At 55.0% G+C, this 26,374-nt stretch overlaps 1 protein-coding gene across 1 annotated transcript in view; it reads right to left on the bottom strand.

The window, feature by feature from the left end:
* The window catches only part of MGAT5B (alpha-1,6-mannosylglycoprotein 6-beta-N-acetylglucosaminyltransferase B), a 65,190-nt gene extending 54,349 nt beyond the window's left edge, over positions 1-10,841 (bottom strand). Inside the window, exons 1-2 of the mRNA XM_065693478.1 lie at positions 10,625-10,841; positions 4,429-4,541 (exon numbers count right to left, since the gene is read on the bottom strand). Coding sequence (XP_065549550.1) covers positions 4,429-4,541; positions 10,625-10,692 — 181 coding nt within the window. The 5' untranslated portion in view covers positions 10,693-10,841. The remainder of the gene's footprint in view (positions 1-4,428; positions 4,542-10,624) is intronic.
* Positions 10,842-26,374: the final 15,533 nt, after the last annotated feature.

Genomic DNA, 26,374 nt, shown 5'->3' with positions numbered 1-26,374 from the left:
CAGGGACACCTCACACTAAACCATCTCACCCAAGGCTCTGTCCAACCTGGCCTTGAACACTGCCAGGGATGGAGCATTCACAACTTCCCTGGGGAACCCATTCCAGCGCCTCAGCACCCTCACAGGAAAGAATTTCTTCCTTATATCCAATCTAAACTTCCCCTGTTAAAGTTTTAACCCGTTACCCCTTGTCCTATCACTACAGTGAAGAGTCCCTCTCCAGCATCCTTGCATATATATCTGTATGAAACACCCAAAGCACTTGTAGCCAAGTACCACCAAGGTCAGCTGAAATGAAATCAGAGCCCTCTCTACAAGAATCAGCAAGGGCAGAGCTCAGCTCCAGCCTTTTCGGGACATCAGGAATTATCCTACACATCCCCTGCACCTGCAGCAAATTCCTCCAGCAGCTCTTACCCCACCATCCAGGATCAGGAGAAACCAGAAGTCTTTCCATGTTTTAAACTAGCTACTGCAGTTGCAGGCAATATTCCAGCCCCATCTAACCATGCTTTAACACTTAACAACCCATTTTCCTCCACTAAACCCCTGCAGCAGCAAGCCCCACTAGCGGGATGTACATCACCACCAAAACCAGCCTGGGGCACAGCACTGGGCAGAGGGACCACAGCCAAACCTCTCCCCAGCCACGCTGCAAGCACCACCATCAAAGACTGGGGGGGATCAGTCCCTGCCTCTGCTTGACTCCAGCAGTGAAACAAAAGTAAAAAACGCTTGGAAAAAACCAAAACCAAACATTTTAATTTCTAAGGAAGAGGTGAGAAAAGGGCACAGAAAACTCAATGAGAGCCCTTCCCAGCGCACCTCCCGCATCCCAAAAGTACCGACTTGTCTGCTCCCCTTTATCTGGATCTTTGTTTGCAGAACAAACTCTCTCGGTGGCCATTTCAAAACAAAGGAACCTTTGTCTGTGTTTACTTGACAGCAGCGGATTAGGATAAAATAACTCGCATTTCAGAAGGGGTGCTTTAGTTCTTGTTAAGACCTTAAGCTGCTGCTGCATCGAATCACCGAGCACAGAGCCCATCTGAGGCATGATTTCTGGCACACACCGAGAAAGTTGGCTTTTGGAGAGAGCCTCTGAGAAGGGGATTCACATATAAAAGTAAAATTTAGAATGGGATTAACTCTGGGACTCCGACATTATCCACTGCTTCCTTCCAGGCTCCTGCTTTGCATCCATCTTCATTTTGGTTTTGATCGGCTGCTTACCCAGTTCAGAAGCCAAGTGTGGGGCATTTTCATCAGCTTCCCCTTGGATTGCAATATCCAAGGTTCACTGCTGGGCTGGTCAGGACACCGAGGGAGAAACAGGAACAGCCCGAGCCTAGATGGGACCATGAACCATGAGCTTCACCGCTTGTCCACAAATGGTATTCCTTGGATGCAAATGATTTCTAAGCCCTTCGGTGCTGGATTTGACCCCCCAGCTCTTTGCAGCCGCCCCAACCCAACCCAAATGCAGACATTTAAGGGCATGGGCAGTTCCACTTGCACAGCATCACTGCTGAGACAGGCAGGACTCATGGGAGCAAGGACTAGAGCAAAGAGCCACAAAAGCCAGGATCACCCCCCCCAGGAAGGACCACTGGAGCCGACACTCGCTAGGCACAGCATACCCAGCTAAATACACCAGCTGCGTGGGCAAGGCAGCCCACACCCAGGGCACACGGGGAGAGCTTCTCATGAAGAATTCATCAGTTACTGAATAATGCTCAAAAGGGCCCATTAAACCAACACCTGATGAGCTCATGTGGAGGGGAGAGCGGCAGCAGGGACCAGGCTCCTTCCCCAGGCAGGAGCACCAGTGCACTCCAGAGCGTTTCACACCAGGAGATGCTCCAGCCTTCAACACACGGCAGGCCTGAGGCCACGCACCCAACAACTCCTCCAAAGCCAACAGCCCTGAACGTGTCCGTGTTTGTGTGAGCACTGGCCCAATTCCCACCATTACCTACATCAAGAGCTGATCAACCGGGCAAAATTAGCCCTCTCCTTTGCGCTCACCTTCAGACCACACTGCACTTACCAGCAGCAATAACTAGCGGCATTTCTTGGCTTTCCTTGGGATCCATAACACGTGTTAATTAAATGCCAGTTTGTTATCCACACAGACCTATTAAGACATCACAGCACTAATAAGCAGCACGTCCAATTCTGCTCCCATCAACCTGCACTGGCTTCAATGTGCATCCAGTGCTCCTCCACGTGGGATCAGCACCACATCAGACAGGAGGGACCTCCGAGTCCCTTCCCCAACCTCCTGCTCCACACAGAGCAGAGCTGGGGTTAGACCTGCCCACAGCCTCATGTGTTTGTCTCCAAGGAGGGAGTTTCTCCACTTTGCCAGTTTCCCGGAGGCTTTGACTCCATATTTCCCAGTGGGACCAGTGTGCATTGTCCCTGTGTACCAGTATGACAAGGAAGGCTGATCCCCAACAGCCTGAACCTGGTGTTACAGAGCTAGAAAAAGGCCTCTCAGGTTACTCCTGGGTTCAAGGAACCTGGGGACCATCCAGAACAGCATCCCTTCTTCCACAGACAGGAGAGAGGATGCTTCGTGTTTCGAAACTGTGTGCAAGACCATGAATGAACCAAACCTTCCCCAACAAGAATTGCAGCAACAGCCAAATTGGCAGCAATTCATCTGGAAGCACTTCCTTGCTTGGCAAATCCATTCAATAAGGGGAAAAAATGGTTTCACATTGAATTTCTGTGCTTCCCAACAAAGCACATCCCTTAGCAGAGCCAAGGGGGCTGGGAGAGGGCTGACATCTCAGATGCAAGGCAGTTTTCACACCTCACACCCACTTACACCCCTTGATTTCATCGCAAAAGCAGTAATCATGGGGGATGCAGAGGTGTGAGAGCCTGAGAAGGGAGGTTTCTTTGGATCCAGCTCCAGGACTGTGCTAACGTTGTGCCCAGTAAACAAGAGACATGTAAGGATGGGAATGAGTGGAGTAAAATGTGGGTTAAGCTGAAGACAAGAATAAGGATGGGAAAAGTTATTCCACTCCAGAGCATCCAGAAAGGGGATAAAGAAGCTGAATAATCATCATGGTGCCACAACTTTAGAGTCCTCTGGGGTGGGACCAGGGGGTTCTGGAAACCTTTGCTGCTGCTTGCAGCACAACCTGTGCCATCCCAGCTCAGGCTGGCCCCACAGTTAATCAGGACCCATTTGCCTTTCCTCCAACTGTCTGCAACCCCCCTGGGAGCACTGGGGCTCTCCTGGGACAAAGGGAAGCTGCAACAAGCGGCACCGTTCATCCTGAACTTAGAAATCTTCCCAATTCTCAAGTCCTCAAAAGCCAGCTTTGGAGAAAGTGGTGGTCCAAGGGCTCCTTCTGCTCCCCCCTCCTCATGAGCTGCTTCTCAGCCCCTATAACCAGGCTTCACCCACCAGCCATCCCAGGAGCTGTGCCTGGCATGGGGACAGGGACATTAACACAGCAGGTACCCCGACCATGGTAAAACACCAATCCTGAGGTCAGCCAGGCAAGCACCAGTCCCTTGGAGAAGGGCTTAATGGAGCTGGTGATGGGGACAGTTAGGGGAGCACAGGGGGAGCAATGCCAGCTGCCATGTGCTCCATCCATGGGGGAGAAAACAAAGCCAGCTGCACATCCATCTCTCTGGAAGTCAAGTGAGCAGTTTACAAGCACCATTCCACTTCCAGAACCCAGCACGTTAGTTTTCTTTTTCTGCAGGAAAGCAGCTAGCACTTCCAGCATCGCAAGGAAATTGCCCGAAAATCCCATTGCAGGTGAACTGGGGAGCTCAAATCCATTCATGCTTCTGGTGTGGAGGAGGAGACCATGGTGTGCTGACCAAGCCAGAAAGCACACTTGCTAAAAATCAGGGTATTTATTTTCTACATTTCAGTACCTCCATGAAACCACAAATGCCTTTTATTTTCCCATCCCTAAGGGACAATCTCCACTCCCTGCAGACCAAAACTGCCCCAAAACACTGCCCAAAACTGCCCAAAGCGCTCCAAGCACCCAAGCCACATCCTCAGCACATCAGCCCTGGTGCAGCCCATGCAACCCACACCACCTCCAGCTGAAGGTCTAATGCCATCAGCCCCACTCACTGGTATTTCCCCATCCCTCTGCTGCAAAGCCGGGGTCAGCATCCACATTCCAACAGATGCACATCCCCACTGTGAACACCTCTGGATGCGAACACAGCCAGGCTTTAGCCACACGGCTGCAAAGTGCCCGCACCATGTAAACAAGGATCCCAAGCTGTCCTGACACCGCTGAAACAGGTCAGGAGGGAGCCTTGGGAAGGGAGGCAACCGAGCACCATCCTCCCTGCATCCCTGGTGCCTGTCAGAGCTGGACCACGCACGTGGGGGCACGGAGCATCCTGTGGGATAGGACGGGCATCGGGGCTCACCTTCGGTCCGGATGGTGAAGGGGGAGTCCCCCAGGCGCTTGGCTGAGAACTGCCCTCCCAGCGACGTCATTAGGAAGCACAGGGTGAAAAATCCAATGCCCAGCACAAATATCCTGTGGGAGGGAAAGCAGAGCTGTAGAGAGGTGTGACAAGGAACTGGCTCGCTCCTGGTGCTGCCCCATCCTTCACCTCCCTGCGGTGACCCCTCTGCACTGCAGCAGGAGCTGCTCTTTGGGGTGTCTGGAAGAGGCAGCCAGGACAATCCCTGCTTCAATCCCTGTGGCTGAGCCCATCCAGCCTGGCCAAGGAGCACCTCTGCAGCCGCAGCCCTGCCAGAGCACACCAGCACCTCACCCCAATGACAGCCAGACCCACACAGGCTTCAGGGAAAGATGCCCCAAGATGCTTCTGCCCAAACGCCAGCACTGAGCAGGGGGGTTTTGCCTGAGAACACCCTCCAAAATCCCTGCAGCCTGCTCCTATGGCAGGCCTCGAGGGGGAGCAGAGGGCTTGCACCTTAGGTGGGGAAGCTGAGTCAAACCAAGACTGCCCTTACGATGCTCTATAGACCCAGCCCAATAACACACACCACAGGAACCACTACAATAAACAATATCCATCTTCCTCCTGGGAGAGTCCAGAGAAAAGAAGACCTTGTACTTTGCCTTCCTCCAAAAGGATCTAAAAAAAACCCCAAACTACATCTTTGTTAAGAAGAAAAGTCTTTTGTTCCTGCTGTAACTAGGCCACTGGTATTTGCCATTGTGTGAGGCATCGCCTGCATGGCACAGGCAGCCCTGTGCACAGCATGATGAGAAGGGACCGGTGCTGGTGGCACACACAGTGACCTGGGAGCATCCCATTGCTGCTTTGCTCATGCAGGCTGGCAGGAAAGCGGTATCATGGGGACACACCAGCCAGGATACTGACCCGCACATCATCCCCAGCCAAGCTCATGGTCACCCCCAGCTACAAGAGAGGCAGGAGCTCTCAGCACTGCTCCTGTTCAGGCCAAATTCAGGCTGGTAACTTTATTTGGGGGTGAAAAGGCTGGAGGCAGGAGCTCTGCGCATGAGGAGAGTTATTGTGCACAAAGGAGGGACGGACACTTGGCCTCTTTCCACCTCTTGGAGATGCTGCTGCTGCTTCCAAGTCTCCACAGAGGTGCAGCATCCTCCAGCAGGCACATGGGCAGTGCTGCTGCCAGGCACCGTGTACAACAGCGCTCAGAGCCACGGCTGTACCAGCAATCACAGCAGCCAAACCCAAGGAAAGACTCAAGAAGGAGAAAGAGAAGGAGATGAATCTATGTGGGATAAAGGAGCTGAGCAAGCCCTTAGGGCTCCGAGCCAAAGGGAAGCAAGCCACTGAGGACAGGAATCAGTAACGCTCCTTTACAAGCTCACAGCATTATCCACAGGGCTCTGGAGCTGCTCACAGAAACACAGCACAGCCACCCAACACCAAGAGAGGGCTTTTCCAGAGAAAGGAACACCACAACCCTCCATCTAATCATTATTGTGCAGCTAAAAGGCAGAGGATTAGGAGCCAACCATTAAGCCTGGGCTACGATGTGCCAGCATTGCAATTATCTATTGCTGGAAAGGGCTGGCAGACAAAGTAACTTGCTTTAAAGCACTTGTTAGCTGCATCAAGCAGCTCAAGGACTGGGCTTCCCCAAGGAGATCTACTGGAGGAGCTCCCAGGGTAGGTCACTACTGTCTCAGCATGGCATAGAGAGGCCAGCCCACATCTCCTGGACAAGACGTGGAGCCTTCACAAGCTCCCTACCTCCATCCCATCAGCTCCAATGCTGCTCTCACACAGCAGCACACACCAGACCCAGGGCAGCTTCGCTCCCAGCATCGGGCAGCTCAAGAGCAAAGGGTTTCCTCTGCCTGCTCCCAGGAGGATCATCCCTGCCCACCACAGACAGACATGGAACCCCCATCCACACCCCAGGGCAGCCCTGCCCCATCCCCAGCTGGGTGCCAGCAGATCAGGGTCCCCTGGCCATGGGTGCTGGACCAGCAGCACCCTGCAGCTCCTCACCCCCTTCTCACCTCCCACCTACTCAAGAGGAGAAGCAACACCTTGTGCTCACCAGCACCAACCTGCTCTGCCAGCAGCACCCCCAACACCAGCACAAACCCTTCTGGAGAGCCACAGCCAGGGAGAGGGGATGCTCAAGTGCATCAGTAGAACTGCCCGGCATCCCTGCGGAGGCACCTGGGGAGTGAAGCAGCTCAAGTCCCTTTATTTCTGAATGAGCCTGCCCTGGGAGGTGGAAATCAGCTCTGAAGAGCATCATGCGCTCGGCTCATCCAGCCATTCCCTCCCCAGATGCTGGTGAGCCCAGAGCGGCAGTGTTTGCACACACAGGTAACTCCAGACCTCAGCCCCTCTCCCAAAGCAGACCTCAAGAAGGGTTTCCAGAGGGCTGTGGTCCAGCAAAGAGGTGACTGCAGAGGCAGCCAAGCATCCCTGATGCTGCAAAGCAAGGTGGTGGCCTATAAATGGCTTGGAGAGGGGGTGATCTGGGGACATTAGTCTGTTCCCATTATCACACCCTGTGCTCAGCCACACAGCACAGCGCTGGATCTGGAAGAGACTGTTGGAGCCTGCAGCATCCAGCTTGGCCTTGGAGGGCTGAATCTATCCTTAGAGCAGGAGGGGGGGACACTGTCCTTGTGGCACCTCTTCGTCAGGAGAGGACAACAGCACAGTGAAGGAGGCCCAAGCTGGAGACAAGGTCACAGCCCAGCCATGCCCTGCAACCAAAGGTCCTCCCTAGGAGCACCTCATGGCACAAAACCCACCCAAAGGCGCCTTCCTGCTGCCAGCTGCCCCTTCCCCAAGGGGCACTTTAACAAAGCATCACCTGATGAAATAATCAGATCTGATGCTGCTCTTCATTCTTACCCCTTCTATTGACATCTTCATCATTATGCAAGACCTTTCATCTTCGTAATTACACCTTGGCAAGGAGTGATGGTTAAACAGCGAGGGGAAGGGAAAAAAGAGGAAGGAAAGAAAAGGATGAAGGAAAGAAAGAGACACAGAGGTGTCTCATTAGGAGGCACAATCGTTTTCATTTTGACTGGATTACAAAGAGAGCAGGAAAGACACAGGATGCTTTTTCCCTGGAAAAAAAAAAAAAAAAGTAGAAAAGAGGGATCAGAGCCTAACTGGGATTGATGTGCTTAGGAGAACAGAACCATCCCAGCAGCAGTGCTCCAGGAGCAGGGAGGATGCAGGGATGGGCTCTCAGTGTAAGGACCCCATCTCTTTTAGTTAGTGCTGATCTTCACCAGGTGAATAAAAATGCTTGGCCCAGCTTCAGCTGAGCAGAAACTCCTCATGCAGAAAGCAAATACCATGAAGGAGGTAGAACACACCAGGCCCCAGATCTTCCAAACCGCCCATCAGACGCACCAGGTCCTCTGCCCCGCAAATCCAGTCCAACCCGCTGAAGAGCACAGAGCTCCAATGACCAAGTAGCATCTCCTCTGCTTGCTGGCTTTGCCTGCCATCCCTCGTCACGTTCACTTCATCACCCAGACATGGCTCTGGTGTCAAGTCCCCCTCCACATCCTCCCCAAACTGACACGTTCACAGCTCCGGGCATGGCTTGGTGCCGGAAGGAGGAGGAAGCCAAATTCTTTGAGTCGTTAGTGGAAATGGGAAGTGATGGCCCAGTCACTGCAGATCTGGGCCCATGGAACTGAAGGTGTGATGAGGACAGGAGGGTCTGAGTGATGAGGGGGAGGCAATAGGTGAAGGAGGGCCAGAAGCACCCAGTGGGATGGGGCTGTGACACTGGGGCTGCAGCACCCAGCAGGGACCCACACAAGGGGACTATTACACAGGTGCATGAGGAAACCAAGGCCACAGAGACCGGTAACAGCTTTTATTGGACAAGTTTTCAACACCCAGATCTCTTTAAGCCCCAAACCCCAGCCATGGTTTCTCACAGCAGCAGCAGCCAAGCTAATAAAAGATGCTCCCTCTCTCCCACAAACCTGGCTTTGCTCAGAGCCCGACACCACCACAGCACTGCCAAAGCGATGCTCAGCCATGGGAATCGTCCCCCACAGAGGGGACCAGGGTGAATTCTCTTACTGGCCGGTGTTCTAGACACACACAAAGCCTGGCTTTGGTTTCCAGCTGCAAACTTGCCTGAACTCCCCATGTTCTGCAAACCCAAGAGCTGGGTCCAGGGCTCCACAGTTGAATCCTTGCCCGAATGCAGCCCTGTCACAACTGAAACCCCCTTTGCTGCTGAGGTGAAGTCAGAGCCATCCTTGGGCATCTCCACAAATGGTTTCTACATTGATTTGTTCTCTCTCCCCTTCAGTTTGCTGCAGGCGCTTTCACAGCTCAGGGCTTTGCTCTGCTTTGTAAGCATGTCTGGAGCATGGTTAATGAAATGTTTTGGTGCAAAGGGTCAGGTTTCCTGATGGCTGTTTGCTGATGGCACCGCTGCCAGGAGCCTCTACCAGGCAGGGGACCACAGCACAGCTTCCCTAGGCTTTACCCGGCCATCAACAAGCGCTGGATTTACAGGACCCATCCTGGCTGACAGCATCTTCTCGCACTCCTGTAGCTCACCTCTGATTCACATCAGCTGAGAATGTGCCGTGCTGATTTTAGAGGAGCAGCACTGATTTGCACCAGGTCACAGCTGGGCAGTGTCAACGGGCTGCGAACAAGGTGACACAGGGCTGTGATGTGGAGGGGTCACGCTCAGCATCACGCCAGCATGGAGGAGGTGCAGGGCTGGACGCTGCAGGACAGCTAGGAAAGAGCCTTGGGAATTTCTCCTCTCATAGGTGGGAAGCCTGACTTGTTAACAGCAGGGTAACCCCACTGGTTCCACTGGCACCCAAGTGGGTCTGCAATGGCTTGAGAGCAGAAGCCACCTTAAGGCATGCAGATAGGATGGTGCAGGTGCTTTGCTACAGACACCAGGGACCCTCCAGCCTGGTGCTCTCCTGCTATCACAAACCCTTCATCCGCACACATCCTCATCTTCAATGGGACTTTGAGACCACCATGCAGCTCACTCCCGGTGCTCCCCCATCCTGATGCTCAAGAGGGGCTTCCCTTGCCCCAGGGGTGATGCCCAGGGCAGGGGGAAGAGGGATGCTCCAGACAGTCAATTCCCCACCAGACTTTAAATCCACTCAAGGAAGCAAACAGCCAAGCAAAGAGCGTACCCCTGGGGTGCACGAGTCCTTCCCACCTCTCTCACAGCCATTCCCCACGCTCGGAGCAAGCCCGAGCTGTGGAGACCCTCATGCTCCTGCTCCACCACCTCTTTCCGACACCCCCTTGGCCAAGTTCCCCAGCCCCAAGGCTCTGCTTCGGGGTCCAGCAGCAGGAACCCCTCCAGGCAAGCAGAGCAGAGCCGGGCAGCTCCCAGGGAGAGGGAGACGTCTCCAAGTGTGAGCACGAGCAAACAGCACAACCACAGCCCCATTGCTGCAGCCAGCCCCGGCCGGGAATGGGCTGAGCAAAAAGGCATCAGGCAGATCCCTCCGGTGATCCCAGGTGATCCCCAGCTCCCCAGCACAGAGGGAAGTGCTGGCAGCCACTGGCCTGGGCTCACCCTGTGCTTTGCCCTCCAGCACTATCCTCTTCTGTGGGCTCTTGGTCCCTCTCCCTATAGAAAATCCAAGCCATCACGAGCATCTCCCGTGGGTTTCAAGCTTGGGAGCAACCAGAGCGCATCTCCGGTGCGATAAGGAAGCTGGAGAGAAAGGGCTGGAGAGAAGAAGCGTATGCATGGAGGCAAAAAAGGGGGGAAAGGCAGTAGGTGGGCACGGGCATGCTGGAGCCGGAGGGTCTCAGGCTTGGACAGCAGCCCCAGCTCAGGGTGGGTTTCAAAGCCCCCGTCAGCACTAGCAGATTTAAACCAGAGGAACCCATTCCCCCTTTCCCTAAGTACCAACAGCTCTCAGAAAGGCGCACAAATGGCAGTGCCGAACAGCCCCGTACTTAACCCCCCCAATATACTGTGTGAGGAGTGCATCGGGGCCGCCAGGCAGCGAGCGCTGCAGGACCTGGAGGCAAACTTACCTGGACCCTGACATGCCCATGCGGGCTCAGCCCCACCGCCCCAAGCTAAACGTGCTCCGACGACCGCATCCCAGCCCGCGGGGAGGGGGGGAAGGCGAGAAAACATCAACTTTACCTAAAGGGTCTCAAGGTGACGAGGCATCTCCTGACCATTATCTTCCCATCCGCGTTGACTGTGATCATCGTTCGAAGTTGAGGGAGGAGCGGGGAGGGGGCGAACACCCGCACCCCCCCCCACCCCAGGTCCCCCCCGAGCGGGGCTCAGCGGGCGGAGCGCGGAGCTCCGCGGGGGCGCATGGCGGGGCGCGGAGCAACTCCCCGCCCGCCCTACCCCTACCCGCAGCCGGCCGAGCCCATCGCCGCTCCGTGCGGCCGCCGCGCCCTGCCCTGCCCTGCCCCGCACCGCTCCGCGCAGCCCCGCGGAGCCAGCTCCGCCCCGCACCGCCCCGCACCGCCCCGCGGAGGCTGCGCCGGGCGCGCTGTGCCATCTAGCGGCCCCTAGCACCGAGGGGCTCCCCCCACCAGGCGCATTTCGGGGGGCAGGTGACACCCCTGGAGTGGTGGCTTCGTTGGGGAAAGGTGATGTGGGGATGGGGGGGGGGGTCAAAGCGGAGCCGGCACCGCGCAGCCCCCGCCGGTGCTGTTGGCTTTGGGGGGGCTACAAAGGAGCAGGGCAAGGGGCAAAGGGGGTCTGGAGTCTGGCTGTGACAGCAGCCGCCTGCAGCTTTGCTTCCCCATCAGCCTGTGTTGGGTTCAGGGGGGTCACTGTCACAGCCCACGGGGCTTCTCAGTGTCCCCAGGCACCCCTGGGTGCTGTGGGAAGGGCCAGGGAGGTGCCCTTGGGAAGACAAAGGGGCCATAAGAGCTGAGGCAGGAGAAGCTGAGCTCAGCAGAGGTGTTCCTGGCTCAGGAACGGTGACAGGCACAAAAACCCTCCCAAAGCTTGGGACTTAAAGGAGCCGAATGTGTACAGAGCCCAGAGGACACCGGATTCGAGCCCTTGACCCAAGGGCACCCATCAGCACGGGCACACCCCACCGGTGGTGAGGGAGGGGACGCATCACCCCATGGGGTGAGCACAACATCACAGAGAGCTGGCACCGTAAAGTGGTGACACTGAGGGAAAGCTGTTCCTTTGCCACTCTTCTTCATGGTCTTCCATCGAATCCCAGTCTCGTTTGTGTTGGAAGGGACCTTAAAGCTCCTCCAGCTCCAACCCCTGCCACGGGCAGGGACCCCTTCCACTGGAGCAGCTTGCTCCAAGCCCCTGTGTCCAACCTGGCCTTGAGCACTGCCAGGGATGGGGCAGCCACAGCTTCTCTGGGCACCCTGTGCCAGCGCCTCAGCACCCTCACAGGGAAGAGCTTCTGCCTAAGAGCTCAGCTCAGTCTCCTCTCTGTCAGGGTAAAGCCTCCCCATCACCAAGGAGCCAACCAGCCCTTTTATAGACCAACCATGGGCTCCTTTGCTCGTGCAGAATCCTGGTGTTTTCCCATGAGGCTGATGAAGAGGAAACGCTGTGTTGCGACTGCTGTGATACTGTAACTCCAATTCCCACAGGGATCCCATTCTGCTTCCTTCTCCCTGCTGTAAACCAGGGTTAGCTTCAGGCAGCAGAGCTCCAGGTAGCAGATGCTGCAACAGCATCAGCCACAGGCGAGCGCAGAGACGAAAGACAGCTGGAAATTTCCCACAAAACAGCATTTTCTCTCCATGAAGCAGCACTTTCTGCCAAGGAGAAGTGAGGAGAAAAACCCAAATCCTTTAGGGTTTCATAAACACCAAAGGATTTTTGTGTTCATCCACACTTTTCATGGGCAGGGGACAGGGAAAGAGTGGTTGGCACACTGATGCTGAGCAGGATAGCACAAGGCTGAGGCAGATGGACGCCCAGACAGAGGGTTTGCAGAAAGTGTGCCTCAGAAGCAGCAGCCAGATCTACCGACCCTGAGGTCGGCTCCCCCTGATCTTCAGCACAGGCAGCCAACATCTTGGCAAGGACACCGCTCCCTGAGCTCATCCCATGGGTACCACATGGCCATGGCCATGCAGACCTGCTGGGATGGACAGACACCAAACCCCAGCTGGGGTGCCTCGGCCTTTGCTGTTTTGGGTACAATTGGGAGCTTTCTGGCGCATCTCTGACCCTCTCTGAAAAATCCACCTGGTTTTCCTAACCCAGCCTTTGGGCAAGGAGGGAAGCAGCAAACTAATAATGAAGGTGCTGTGGGGATCCTGCCATCCATCTTGTTCCTGCCTGCTCCCTTCATTCCCATTCCACTGCCTCTGACACGAGACCCCGAGTCCTCTGAGCTCTAAAAACCACCTTAAAGCCCGGTGTTTCCCCACTTGCTGCTCTCAAGAGCACCACTGCAGCCAGAGCCTTTCGCTCTGAGACCAGTTCAGCACAATGGGCTGGAAACCTTCCTAATGCACGTAAATACACAGCATGAAGCGGTCAACGGAGCAGCCAGATCATTGCCTCACGTGTGCAAGGAGCCAGCCTGGGAGGACAACAGAGCATCCCATCGTGGGAGTGCAGAGCAGGGGGCTGTGGAGTTCCAGTGCGGGGAGAGTTTGGCTGTTGGACAGGAGCCCAGACTCTCATCTCCATGAGGATGGTGACAAGGTCCTTCTGCGCATCCCACAAGCTCTGCGTCGTGCCAAGGGGCAGCTCTTCCCTGGGGCAGCAGCATCCCAGCAGGAAGAGGCTGGGGTATGGCGAGACCCAACACATCAGTTTTGTAAGACTCAGGGGTGAGGGTATCGGGGGAAGGAGGTGGTTTTTTCCCCCCACCTCCCTCCAGGGCTGACCCTGGGCTGCAAACAGACCCCCAAAGGCAGAAGCAGCTCAGCCTTGGCTTCCTGCAGGCACCTGCTGCAGCTCCGGCCAGGAAAACAATACAAAATTGAATCAAATAAAAGGCAGAAATCTGCTTTTGGCAACCTCCATTCAACAAGCTTATACTTTGGCTCCAGCCTCCACATTAGACAGCAGCTTTCCATTCCCCTGCATGGCAGCACATGGGCGTTAGTGGTGCTGTAACAGCCCCATTAGCCATGTGTAAACCCCTGTAAACCTGGTGATTAGTGGGGAACCCCAGTGTGCAGGGGCACCGCCATGGCCAGGAAAGGAAAGGAGGCCACCAGAGCCCCCTGCTCCCCTTGCTGTGGGACATTCAGCCTCATCCCGAGTCCACAAGGCCACTTGGGAGAGGGGTGTTTGGAGATGCTGGAAGGTTTGTCCCATAGACACGTCCTGGCAGGGGCCTGGGGTCAGCAGGGAGCAGTGCCCGGTGCCTCGGCAGCTCTCAGCTCTGTCCAACAGGATCCATCACCCTCCAGGCAGGAACGTGGCATTCATTGCCCCAGCCAGGGTCCTCATCCCTGAGGAAAAGCACTGCAGCACAGTCCCTTCCCTGTGCTGCTGCTTGAAACAAAAGCTTAATTAACTACCAGTTCAGTGCCTGTTTAGAGGGATAAATCTAAAATCCAAGGATGGTAATAAAACTGTGAATTATCTTCTTCGGCAGCCGAGGAGCAATGGCCCCAAAAATCAATGTGCTGAAGTTATACGTACACACAACGCCCGTGTGTGCTGTTATTACAAATCAGGCATCAGCAGGGAATGGAAGGAACCAACTCAGGAGCTGGTTGATACGATATAAACCAGCTTTCCACCAGTCAGAACCCTTCCCTGGCCAGAGGTAGACATGGAGCATCTTCAGGATGGGCTCCATACAGCCACCTCCATGGTACTGCCCATAAGCCAGGGCAGAGCCACGGTGCCAGCTCCAACACCAGAGCATCCTCCGCCATCGCTGGGCAGAACATGACGGTTCAGGGCACCACAACTGGAGCAAAGGGGTTATGATTGCAAAGTGGGCTGTAAACCACCATAGATAAAGCTTAAAATGTCACGCCAGTCAGCACTGCTCAGCTGCAGGCAGCACAGCCATGGGCATCTCCAGACATATCCCAGTGACGGCATTCCTGTTGGCTTTTGGTGAGCGATGCCCAAGTGCTGCCGAGGCTCCACAGCTACCCCAGGGCCCTCCAGAGCCCCCTTCCTCAATGCTTCCCAAAGCCTGGGGCTTCGACTCTTCTTGCTTCTTCTTGAAGCCTCCTCTTGAGCCTCAGGATACTGGGTCTTCATGGAAAAATAATGGTCACAGAGGAGGATCACAGCAAACAAAGCACACACCACGCAAGCTGCAATGTGCTATGACAAGCTACTTCCTCAACTTCTCCCCACAGGCAGTTTTGCCCTTGAGATAAAGCAATACGATTTGATTGCAGGAGCTGCAATGCCCAAATGCTTTGGGCATCAGATCACTTAGTCACAGTAACTTCTCCATCCCCCTCAAGCGACATTGCTGGGTACAAGGCGCTCTTTATTGATGTAAAACAACTTAGCTCCATCACTGGCTCAGCCTCAATTACTGCATTCACGCCTCTGTCCATCTCTGAGCAACAAGGCAGAAAGGATTTGAGCCTGGTACCAGTTTCCCATGCCAGCAAGCATCACAGGGGTTGGAACTGGGTGATCTTTAAGATCCCTTCCCACCCAAACCAGTCTGTGATTCTATGATCACGGGTGCAGAGCTGCCTGCCAGTGCCACAGCATGCTCTCACTGTACCACCCCACCAAGGCTTTCTGCCTATTCCCAGGGACAGCAAAACCAGCCTTAAATTTGCTCATATGTTGGTGTTTGGGGAGGGCACCAGGCAAACAGCAGAGAGGGGATGGCAGCATCCTAAAGCCACCTTTGCATCCCTATGCACAGGGTGCTCAGGAGCCACATTAGCGTTACACACATAAGGCTGCTGAAAGGGACCAAGCGACACTGGGATGGACTGTGGCTGATGGGATATCTCCAGCAGCAAGCAGTGAGGATGGCTTTGCTGCTGCCACAGCACTGAAGCCGTGGATGTTGAGGACTTGTGAGTCCCTGTGACTGCAGCCTCCAGAAGATGCAACATTCCCCTTCAAAGCTTGAAGTGCTGCTCAGCTAAAGGCAGTGAGAGGGCACCTGACACTACCCAGGGGGTATTTTGCCCATCAGGAGGGTCCTGGGGCTGTTCTCTGGGCCATGGGGCTGTTCTGGGGGCCCTGGGGCTGTTCCGGGGGCCCTGGGGCTCTCTGCATGGCCGGTAGCACCAGTGCTTGGGTACCTGCTGGAGGTGCACAGGCAGGTCAGGTGTAAAACACAGGGTTCCACAGCTCCCATCAGCACAGGGCAGTGTCAGCACAGCCTTGCATGGGGAACTGGAGAAGCTCCTGCCCTTGCAAGCTTGTCAGCATTGTGAATCCTTCACTTCCATTAGCTGCTAAGTCACTTGCAGTGAAGGAAAGAGACGTAAGCATCGCTCCTCAGCTCTCCGTAGGATTAAGTGTTTTGTGAGCAGAACGGAAGCTGAATTCCCCTTTCTCTTCCTTGGCGAAAGAAATCGGTGCATTTTTGTCACAGTTTTAATTAAAACCATCAATGAATAAACCTCAAAAGGGTCACGGGGAAGCCTGAACCAGCTCCATCGGGCAGCAGCGGTTCCCGAGTGCTGCAAAGGGAGATGCCCAGAGGAAACAGGAGCAGCAATGAAGAATTGAGGAGCGAGGGAGAGCTGTGCGGTGGGTCCTGGAGGTGCACTTGTATCACTGCGGTGCATTGAGGGGGCTGCAGCTCCCCTGGAACACAGCCCCTGCTGCGGGCAGCTCTGCCCAGCTCCAGGGAAGAGGAAACCAAGGAGGGACCAAGCCAAGGGCAGGGAGGAAGATGCTGAACCACGGCTCTCAAATGGAAACAGCCGGGGAGGCAGCACTTGCGGCAGGAGCTCAGTGTAAGGTGATAATAAGCCTGGGAGGCTCCTCCAGCCTGGGAAGGGGGGGTCCAGGGACCACCAGTGCCCTCCCAGCCATCCCACTGGATGGGTTTTATATCCCCATGGCCCCGAGGCTCAGCCGAAGGAGCTCACTGACCTGGTGGCACCAACACACACCATTTGGAGAAGTGTTTGAGCTCAAGAAAGAGGGGGGATGCACAATGGTGCACTACAGGGCTGGGAATAAAAAAGAGCTTGTAACCCCCCCTCAATGTACCTGGCCTTAGCCTGGGACCCAGGGTTCACCCTGACAGTCCAAAGGAGCCTGGGCAGGACACCTGCACCCTCTGCAACACACCTGGGATTTAGCAGCGCTGCCATAAGGCTTGTACCAGCATCAGCCACATGAAGAGGGACGAGGCAAGCCAAGCTTCAGCTCTCAGCCCAGACAATAAAGTCAGGGGTTAGAGGAGCAAGAGCTGCCCCAACCTTTCAATTACTGCAGGAGATGCACCACAGAGCAGCACTCACAGCCCTTCCTGCTGGGGGCTCTGTGGTTCGCTGCCTCTGCCCCCATTCACAGTGTCCCAGAACCCGGCAGCCGCATTCTGCACACCCAAAGGGGAGCTGCAGGTGTCCCTGTGCCCCCCTAGCCCATCTCCTGCATCCCATCGGAGGGGAGAGAAGCGCTGTTGTCTCAGCCAAGGCAGCCCCAAAGCTCCCCCGAAGTCCCCAGGCAAAGCCCTTCTGCTTTCATGCACCCAGCAGCAAGCACATCCCTCTGTGCTGGAGCTGAACCCCTTCATTTCACATCTCATCAACCCACCCTCCTTATTCCTTGGCTAATAAAGCCCTGGCTGCTGCATCCCAAGCAGCTGGGGGGGATGCAGCGCTGGGATGCTCCATGGCAGCTCCCATTCCTCTCTCCCTGGCTGGAAAGGAGCAGGGGAGGGTGCAGAGCCCAGCACATTATAACAGGGAGGTGATGCAGCCCTGCCAGCAGCCCAGCTCCAGAGGCTCCTGCCTTGCTTAGTAATGCAGGACAACTATCACAGAGCTCACACACGGCATCTCCGCAGCACTGACCCCAGCGTCTCCCCTCTTGGCTCCCATTTCACATGGATAATGGGAAAAGGGCTCAGCTGCTGCTGATCCCTGGGGGCTGGTGGGAGGAGATGGGGAGGAACAGCCCGAGTGTGCCAGAGCCGAGCGGGAATGCCAGTGCTTGGCTCCAGGAAGGAGCCAAGCCTCATCTCACTCAGAGAGATGCATCCTGGGGACACCTGGGACAATCCTGCGCTGGGATGGGTCCTGTTTTGGACATAGCAGGGGAAGAGGAGAGCCCAGAATGAGGCAGAGCTCCCTGGCTGCCCTGTCTGCATCAGGAGCCTGCAGCAGGGTTTGGGGGTGCCCACCTCCTGCTGGGCTTTCCTTCCAGTCATCCCTTCAGGATGGACAGAGCCGGGATGGACAGAGCCCCTGCCGTGCTGCCCAGACACATCTCATAGGGCTCATTCAAGCTATTGAACCCCAACAGCCCCTAAACCCACAGCAAGAGCAGCCGCGCTGGGCACTGAGCACCGCAGCAGGATTGCACCAGGCAAACCAAGCACCCAGCCCAGAGCTGATGGAGGTAGACGGGGACACGGCGCACAGGTTGCTTTTGTGCTCAACCACCCCTCTTCACACAAAGCACCTGGTGAGCACCTTCCTCACCCTCTGAGCCCCATCCAGAGCTGAGCTCAGGAGCTGGTGGTGCTGAGGATCATCGGAGCACAGAGCAATTGGGGTCAGGAGGGGGCATCAGCCCACAGCCAGCACAGGAGGGTGCTCAAGGCGGTGTCTTTGGGTGCCACCAACCCATAGCTGTGCTGAATGCTGCTCCAGCGGGAGGCAGAAAGTGGGAGAAGTCTCATTTTGCAGCATCTCCCCCCAAAGACACCAAGGAAATCGGATCTTGCCCTGTCGTGTTCAAACTCAGAGAGCAACAGTTGGAAGCCCCCAGCTACGGGCTGAGATCAGGCAATTGAGACCATTAAAAACTACCTCTGAAACCCTCAATGCTGAAGCCTGACAGGGCCATAGGAAGAGAAATGTTCACTTTTCATACACAATGAGTGGAAATCAGTTTAGATTGTTATTATTATTTTAGGAGGGAAATAAGCATATTCCGATCCAGTCAAGAGTGAAATTGAGTTTAGCAACAAAGCAATTCCTATTAGTGGAGACCCAGGGAAAAAAAAACATATGGATGAATAGAAAACTCAGAGAGAAATGTGTCAGACAACGGTGGAATTAGGGATTAAACGTGACTTTGCTTTACTGCTGATAATATAAGCACATAATGATGGGCCTCATCACTAATGTGCTGCCTTCCCATATAAACACTGTAAAATCACAGAGGCAGAGATTATTGGGATTTAATTCTATCCCACTGGGAAGAGAAAGGGAAAGGGGAAGGGGAAAGGGAAGGGTGCTGTAGTGATCCCGTTAGGGCTGGTCCACCTCTTAGAGGGTGCTTAGAGCAAGATCCCAGCCTTCTCCTCCACAGCAGGATGCTTTAGCCTGGGCTGACGATGAACATCGGGGCTGCCCTTCACTAAAGGCTTCGTTAGCTTTGCTTTGCTGTGTGGTTTGATTCCAAGATGGCTCCTGCCCCTTCATCCCACTGGAGACAATGGCAAAGGGAGAAAAGTGTTTCCGCCTCCTCCATCCTCGATGCCCCAGGATGGGTCTGCCCTCCATTCACGTTGTGCATTCTCCTTCACCTCTCTCTGTTCTTTCCCATCTTACTCTTCTTCACCTTCACTCCCTGCTCATGTTTTTGGGGACAGGCAGCATCCACATCACATGTTCCCCACCACCACTGAGCCACGAGTGACCTCGAGGTGCGCATCCCAAGGCGCACAGCATCACCTACAGGACACCAACGTGTCATTGCTTCACATCCTGAATCCTCTCCGTTGCCAAGGGTCTATGCGATTGGGTTCAAACCTGAAAGTTTGAACAGTCTAAAGTATCAAATCTTAAAGCAATTACACCATCCTAAATCTTTATTGGCTTCAAAGATCGCCTTCTCATCTCCAACGCGGCAGCTCCACTTGTTCCTCCTCAGCAGGGTTCACAATTTGAATGTGGAGACAAAGGAAAATTGATCACGCAATGGAATGGACTTTTTTGCACTCTTTCCTTTCATTTTTCTTTCTATTGTTCTTCTATCACAAACCAGTGAAGAAGCAGTGCTGCGGGAGCTGGTGCTGGGGTCCCCAGGCACTCTGTCACAGAGGCTGAGGAATGCAATGTCGAGCAAATCCTGTTCCCTTTGAAGTCAGTTGGGCAGCTCCCGAGGACCTTGGTGAGAGGAGGTGGACGAAGGCAATCGGGGGGAGAAGCAGCTGAGTAAAAGAGCACTAAAACCGCAGAGCAATTCCCTAAAATGCTGCTGATCCATCAGCTGAGAGGGTCTGTGAAGGACCTCGATGCTTGGTTTGATACCAGCCCTCCATCCCGACCCCACAGAGGCTGGGCCATGCTGAAGCTCCCCCAGTAAGACCCCAGAACAGTGGGAGAGCTGTGACATAGCACAGTGGGTTGTCCCTGGGGTTGGATCCAGCCATGGATTAGGGACCCAGACACATCCATTAGAGATGAGACCTCAGCCAGGCTCAGACTCAACCAGGCTCAGGTGCTTGTCCCCATCCCAGAGGGATTCGCCTTGCTTCAGGCTCAGAATCCCCCCAGCACGATGGGCATCCGGAAAGGGGCACCATGAGGAACACGCAGCAGCATTTGTGTGGCCCAGAGGGGCCTGGCAGGGATGGAAAGCTGACCAAGAGCAGTCATTCCTCAGGGTATGATGGTTCCAGCTTTTCCCCCTTACATTTCCTTACACACGAGGGAAGAGCTGCTGGCACATTCCCCACAGCTTCCTACGTTCCCCCATGGCAAAGCTGTCTCGAAGCCTGTCTCCTCTGCATTTCCAAAACCAAGAGGAGCGAATCAGAACCAGCAAATCGAGGAGCAACGGGGCTGTGCTTGGCATCCGTGAGGATTGATACATCTCCTCCAGCATCAGTAAATAACCAGACATTGCTTCTCGCCCGGAGGAGGGAGCATCCCCCTCCAAACACCTGCAATAAGGCACTTGCAATTACTGCTTTGTCTCCTGGAAACTAGTAAATAATTCAAACAAAACCCTCGCTTTATTTTTTTCCTTTCCTTTTGTTTTTCATTTTAATTAATCCACATAGAATTTTGTCCTCCAAACACAATCACAGCAGCGCAGGAACAGCAGGTAGAGAATCTCATTACCCAGCTTAGCAGCCAGCTCCTGGAGCCATTATTAATAGAGACTTCACTGCATGAGGAATTAATAAAACCCAACGGCGAGGGGGAAGGGAAATGCTCCTTCTGGAGTGCATCACCCTCTCCACCTCATCCCTGGAATGTCTGATGGTTTGAGGTACCAGCGGGTGCTCCAGGGACAGCAGCATCCTGCCTCCTGCAGCACTCAGCTGCTTGGCAAGTGCTGTCAGTGTGAGTGGTCTAGGAGGGACCTGGGTGGGATACAGGCTGGGGCAGAGGGGCAGCCGTGATCTGAGGTTGGACTGTGCAGTTCTGCCAGCTCCAGCGTGTTTACACGGTGCTATGTTAATCCTTCCTTTCTCTCTCATTGCATCAGTAGCAGTGAGTCTTCAGCACATCCTCAGAGCATCCTCAGTATCCTCAAGGCATCCTCAGAGCACTGCCTCAGCACCAGGAACTGCTCTTACCTGGGGATGACATTAACAGAAGGGCAAACACCCAAGCTTCTCCCACATACCTGGGCTGGGAGGAGAGAGCAGGATCGTGTCCCCCAGCCATGGGGGTAGACCCCGTGCCCAGCTGCTTTTGGGAGTTTGGATCCTGCCCTGATGCTCATGTCCATGAGCCCCCTGTGCTCCTGGCTGCCCTGCAAATGAGCACCCAGCTGTCTGTCCATCCATCCATCCCTGGGTGCTGGGTCCACTTTCTGGGTGACCGCACGAGGGTGCTTCTGTAAGTGCCCAGAACACACCTCCTCGGAGCACCCACTGTACTGATGGGTATTTTCCTTGACACAAGGCAGTCCTGGTGGTGGGACACTGAACATGGGCACACACACAAGGGACACCCTTCTCCCAGTGGATACTGCACACACAGCGATATGCCAGGAATACCTGGAGCCACTTACACAGAGGTGAGGCAAGGCCATGGCTGGCAGCACATACTTGTTCTGTGCTTTCTTTCCTACCTGGCTTCTTGTCCCCTTGTCCCCCCCAGCCCTAAGGCGCAGGGTGATGGGTGTGCAGGTTGCTGTGCTGCGAGGTGGGGAGGTGTGATTCACTTAAGCTTGATGGCTCCTCTGCCTTCATCAGCTGCACTTACACAAACAGCACTACATCAATAAGCAGCTTTAATTAGAGGTGTTAATAGCGCTGGGAGCTGGGGGAAGTGCATCCAGGCAGGAGGGAGAACAGTTTGCAGCCTTAAGGAGGAGCTGGGAGGCCTGGGATGCTCAGGACCTTCCCTTGGTGCTGCAGGAGGTGGAGCACAGCCAGCAGGAGCGACAATCAAGCTTCAGGGGCCCACATGAAATTGCCAGGGAAATATCCCCCGTGCTGATTAGCTTGAATAATTTATGCAGACGTTATCATGCATTCGTAGTTGGTGGAAGTCTTGCAAAGCCGGTATCGTATTCACAACCGTTTGCTCCCTTCCAGAAGTCTCCATCAGTGGTGGGTGCAGGGACAAGGCCTGGGTGCAGGTTACACCTCAGAGACCTCAGTGCCCCATGGCAGTGGGGACAGGGCACGGAGCAGCATCAGGGCAGCCGCATTGCCAGGGCACCAGCACAGGCTGTGCTTTACCCTCCATCCCAGCATCCAGCCCCAGTACCTCCAGGGCCAGGCACTCTGGGGCTGATCCTGCAGGGCAAAGAGGCTCCATGGCCCCAAGGAGGGACCCAAGGGTCAGTTCCTGCAGTGATGCTGAGCAGGACAGACAGGAGCTGCTCCTGGGAGCTGCTCCTGCTGGGGTAGCGGGGCCCCCATGGGCACCCATCAGCTGGGGCTGGGCTCTGCAGTCCTGCCAGCTCCAGCCCTCCATGGCTTTCCCAGAGGATGTCTCCCTGGGATCTGAGCCAGTGCTGAGGTGGGAGACAGGAAGGGGCATCACTTCCCTGTAGGAAAGATGATTGGACAAGCTGCACAGCAATTGCTTCCAACAAGGGGGATGGATGAAAGGCCATGGCCCCTTTGCTGCCTGCCTTGAGGGGTGGTGGGCAAGACACCGCTCAGAGCCCCCGAGGCTGTGGGGGGACATGAGCCATCCCTACATCTCCCCATTGTTCCACATCTCCCTTTGCTTTAGGGTCAGGAAGACTTGGTGCCTTCACTCAAGGCCATGCAGGGGTGCGACAGTCACTGCAGGAGAAGCAAAGAACTTTGTGGGGAGCCAAGGGGGAGCAGGAGAAGGGGAAGGTTGTGGGTGGGGTAGAGGAGAAAGGTGGGAATAAGGGGAAACCCTGAGGAACCCAAGGAGAAGTGCTCAGACCATGCTGGAGGAGGCTGTGGCTGCAGGGAAGCCTTGCTGGTACCTGGCAGAGCAGAAAGCCAATGCCATTAAAGCAAAGACACTGAGTATGTTAATTCCCCGCAGCTCCTGCTCCCCAGAGGACAGCAACAGTGTCTGAAACACAAACAGAAATTAAACCAGAGGCATCTCAGTTGAGTTGTTCAGCCTGTAAAAGGCCTGGGGAGCAGAGCAGAGAGGGGCAGAAAGGAGCAGCACACGTCCCCAGGCAGCTCTTGTGCCCGCCATCCCTAGGAGATGCCACCAGCACTGCTGCCTCCCTAGCAGCACACTCTGTGCTGTTGTTCCTTCCCTTCAGGGACACACCAGGAATCCTGCTCCAGCCAGGCTGCTTCTGCCTGCAGCAGCCTCCGTCCATCCCTTGCAATTAGAAAACCCTTCCAAGAAAGGGCCAGAAAGCTCAGGTCCTGAAGCAGAGCAGGGGATGCAGACAAACAGCCTCTGCCATGCCTGGGGCTGCTGCTCAGAGCCTCATTAATCATCCACCAGCGCCACGGGCATGCCCAGGCTCCCTGCCCCAGCAGGGGACCAGCACCCCCCCTCCATCACTGGATGGGGTTAATCAAGGCTGGCCTCTGCCAACAGCATCTCAGAGCACGCTGCATATCCGAAAGCAAACAGGAGCCTGGGGACTCACCCAGAGCTGAGCTCCCTCTGGAAGCTCACATCAAGCCTGGTTACAGGACTGGTGATTTATTAGGAGAGCTACTCCTTGGAGCAGCTGCAAGCCATAAGGCTGTGGTAAAGGCATCTGCTTCACCAGGGAGCAGCGGTGAACAGCACGGGGTGGTTTATCACAGAATCACAGCATAGCTTGGAGGGGACCCTAAAGCTCACCCAGCTCCAACCCTTCCACTGGAGCAGCTTGCTCCAAGCCCCTGTGTCCAACCTGGCCTTGAGCACTGCCAGGGATGGGGCAGCCACAGCTTCTGCCTAGGAGCTCATCTCAGTCTCCCTCTGGCAGGTTCAAGCCATTCCCCTTGGCCTGTCCCTACAGGCCCTAAGCTGGTTTAGAACAGGGTTTACAGCACGGGGGGACCCTTGGAGAGCTGCCACAGTGCTTAGGGATGGGGACACCCCCACCTCCCTGCAGCACAACACAAAGCGGGCTACAAGCCTTGCTGCCTGCAGGCTGCGAGACAAGAGGCAGGAGGACCACAGCTCAGCTCCAAACCTACACATGAGCCCTTTCCTATTTTATCTTTCCTAGGGAAAAGGCTTCTCCCACCTTTGTCTGGAGCAGCCAATGAAACCCAAAGAACTGCACTCGGCTGCGAGGGGAAAAAAACCTCCAGGGCTATTAAAAATGATGAAAGCCACCTTGACAGTGTCCTTTAATGTAATTAAAAACCTATTGAAAGGCATGCCAAATGTTTACTAATTAAATGGGTGCTTCATTCTGGAGCCATAATGGAAGAAGTAATTGTGGCGCTTTTAGCAAATCCCAGGTTTTTAAAGGAATAATTACTTCATAGAGAATTAGGGACTGAATTCAACCATTCTTTACCCGCTGTTATTTCTTGCTCTTTCGCTCGTTTTATGCAGCAAGTTGAATCCTGAAACTACCTGGGACAGGTTTTGTTCTGAATAATGAATGCTTCAAAGGAAATAGGAAGAGGGAAAGAAGGAAGTGTTGGCAGGTCCCCAAACCGTCATATGTGGCTGGAGGGGAGCACGGCGTGGTTGGAATAAACTGAAACATGCCCACACGGCTCTATCCCTGATGACAGATCTCCAGTAAATCAGCCCACCACTGCTCCATTGGTACCACCAAGATAAATGAGGGGCACCAATGGAGGCAAAGCCTCCGCAGAGCTGGCACAAAGCAGGGTCAGTGCCGTGAGCAAGGTCATGCAGTCAGACACAGCTGATGCCGATCACCTGAGGAGAGAGGTGGGGGTGTTTCCATCCTTGGAAGCACACAGAACCCACCTGGAGCTAGTCCTGGGTAACCTGCTGGGGGGGGCCCTGCTTCAGCGGGGGGTGATGACCCCCAGAGGCCCTCTTCATGATGATGGATGCTGGAGAGGGACTCTTCATCAGGGCCTGTAGGGACAGGCCAAGGGGAATGGCTTGAACCTGCCCGAGGGGAGACTGAGCTGAGCTCTTAGGCAGAAGCTCTTCCCTGTGAGGGTGCTGAGGCGCTGGCACAGGGTGCCCAGAGAAGCTGTGGCTGCCCCATCCCTGGCAGTGCTCAAGGCCAGGTTGGACACAGGGGCTTGGAGCAAGCTGCTCCAGTGGAAGGGGTCCCTGCCCGTGGCAGGGCTTGGAGCTGGAGGAGCTTTAAGGTCCTTTCCAACACAAACCGTGATTCTAGGATGAACCCAAGAAGCAGGAGAGCAGGAAAGAAGGTCTTGTAGTAAAGGCAACTCTGCCCACTACAGCCCTACCTGCAGATCTCAGCTCTGTGCTGAGGTGCCATTGAGAAGTCAGGGGACGTCTTTGTGCCCTACCTGCAAAACAGGGTCCTCAGCTCAGACCAGGGATTCCTCTGAGGCAGGACTCTGCCTTGTGAGCATCCACAGAGCTGACGTGCTGGAGCCGCACACCGCAGGGCGCTGGTGCTCCCATCCAAACAGGTCTGAGCTCGGACATGGAGGGAGCAGAAAAGGAAAGCAAGCGCTCCCACCCACATCATTAGTAAATATCCACCACAAGAGTGCTGTCTCCTGCAGACATTCCAAAAGCAATCCTGGCAAAGAAGGGGATCTTATTTATACCCTGGAGCAGACAGCAGTAAGCTGAACAAGCCTCTAAACCACCCAGCACTGGGTTCTTAACCAAGGTACATGTGGTCACTTCAGCCCATCAGCTCTACCTGGCTCTCCAAGAGGAAGCTTTGAACACAGGCTCATTTATCTAAGACACCACCAGGCTGAGCCCAGAGAGAGACAGCAAAGGCACAGCGGCGACCAAGCATCTGCGCAGGCAGGCAGGGGATGCTGGCTCCCAGTTGCTGGTTGCAGGGGCCTTTGTTAGCAGATGGAGTCCGATTGCTTTTGCTGATGATGGATTAGGAGGCTTATCTCTGATCTCGTCTCTCCCCCGGTTAGCTGGGCTCTTGAGGGGCTCTGTTACACGAGACTTATTAACAAGATGAACTGCAATGCCAGGCAAAGCCACTTCTGCAAAGTGCACTTTCCCTCTCAGGCTTAAACCCACCCTGCGTGAACACACTCAGCATCTTCGCTCCTCGGGGGACTCGAGCAGGTCTGCTCCTTCCCTCGGTGGGCTGGCAGCGTTTCATCAGTGCAATGGGAAGCTGCTGCAGCCCTTGCCCTGCCATCCAACCACTTCCAAAATGTCCTTATTTGACAACAGCAAACGTGAGCACCTTAAAAGTTAGGCACCCAGGGCAGAAGAAACTGCAGACAGAGACAGCTTGTCCCCAGTGTCCCCAGCACTATCACAGCCTTTCCCTGGGGAAAAGGGA

The sequence above is a fragment of the Lathamus discolor genome, chromosome 13, assembly GCF_037157495.1.
Source record: "Lathamus discolor isolate bLatDis1 chromosome 13, bLatDis1.hap1, whole genome shotgun sequence".
Taxonomy (NCBI): Eukaryota; Metazoa; Chordata; class Aves; order Psittaciformes; family Psittacidae; genus Lathamus; species Lathamus discolor.
Note: the sequence above shows the minus strand (reverse complement) of the source record. Positions and strands in the feature narration are given on the sequence as shown.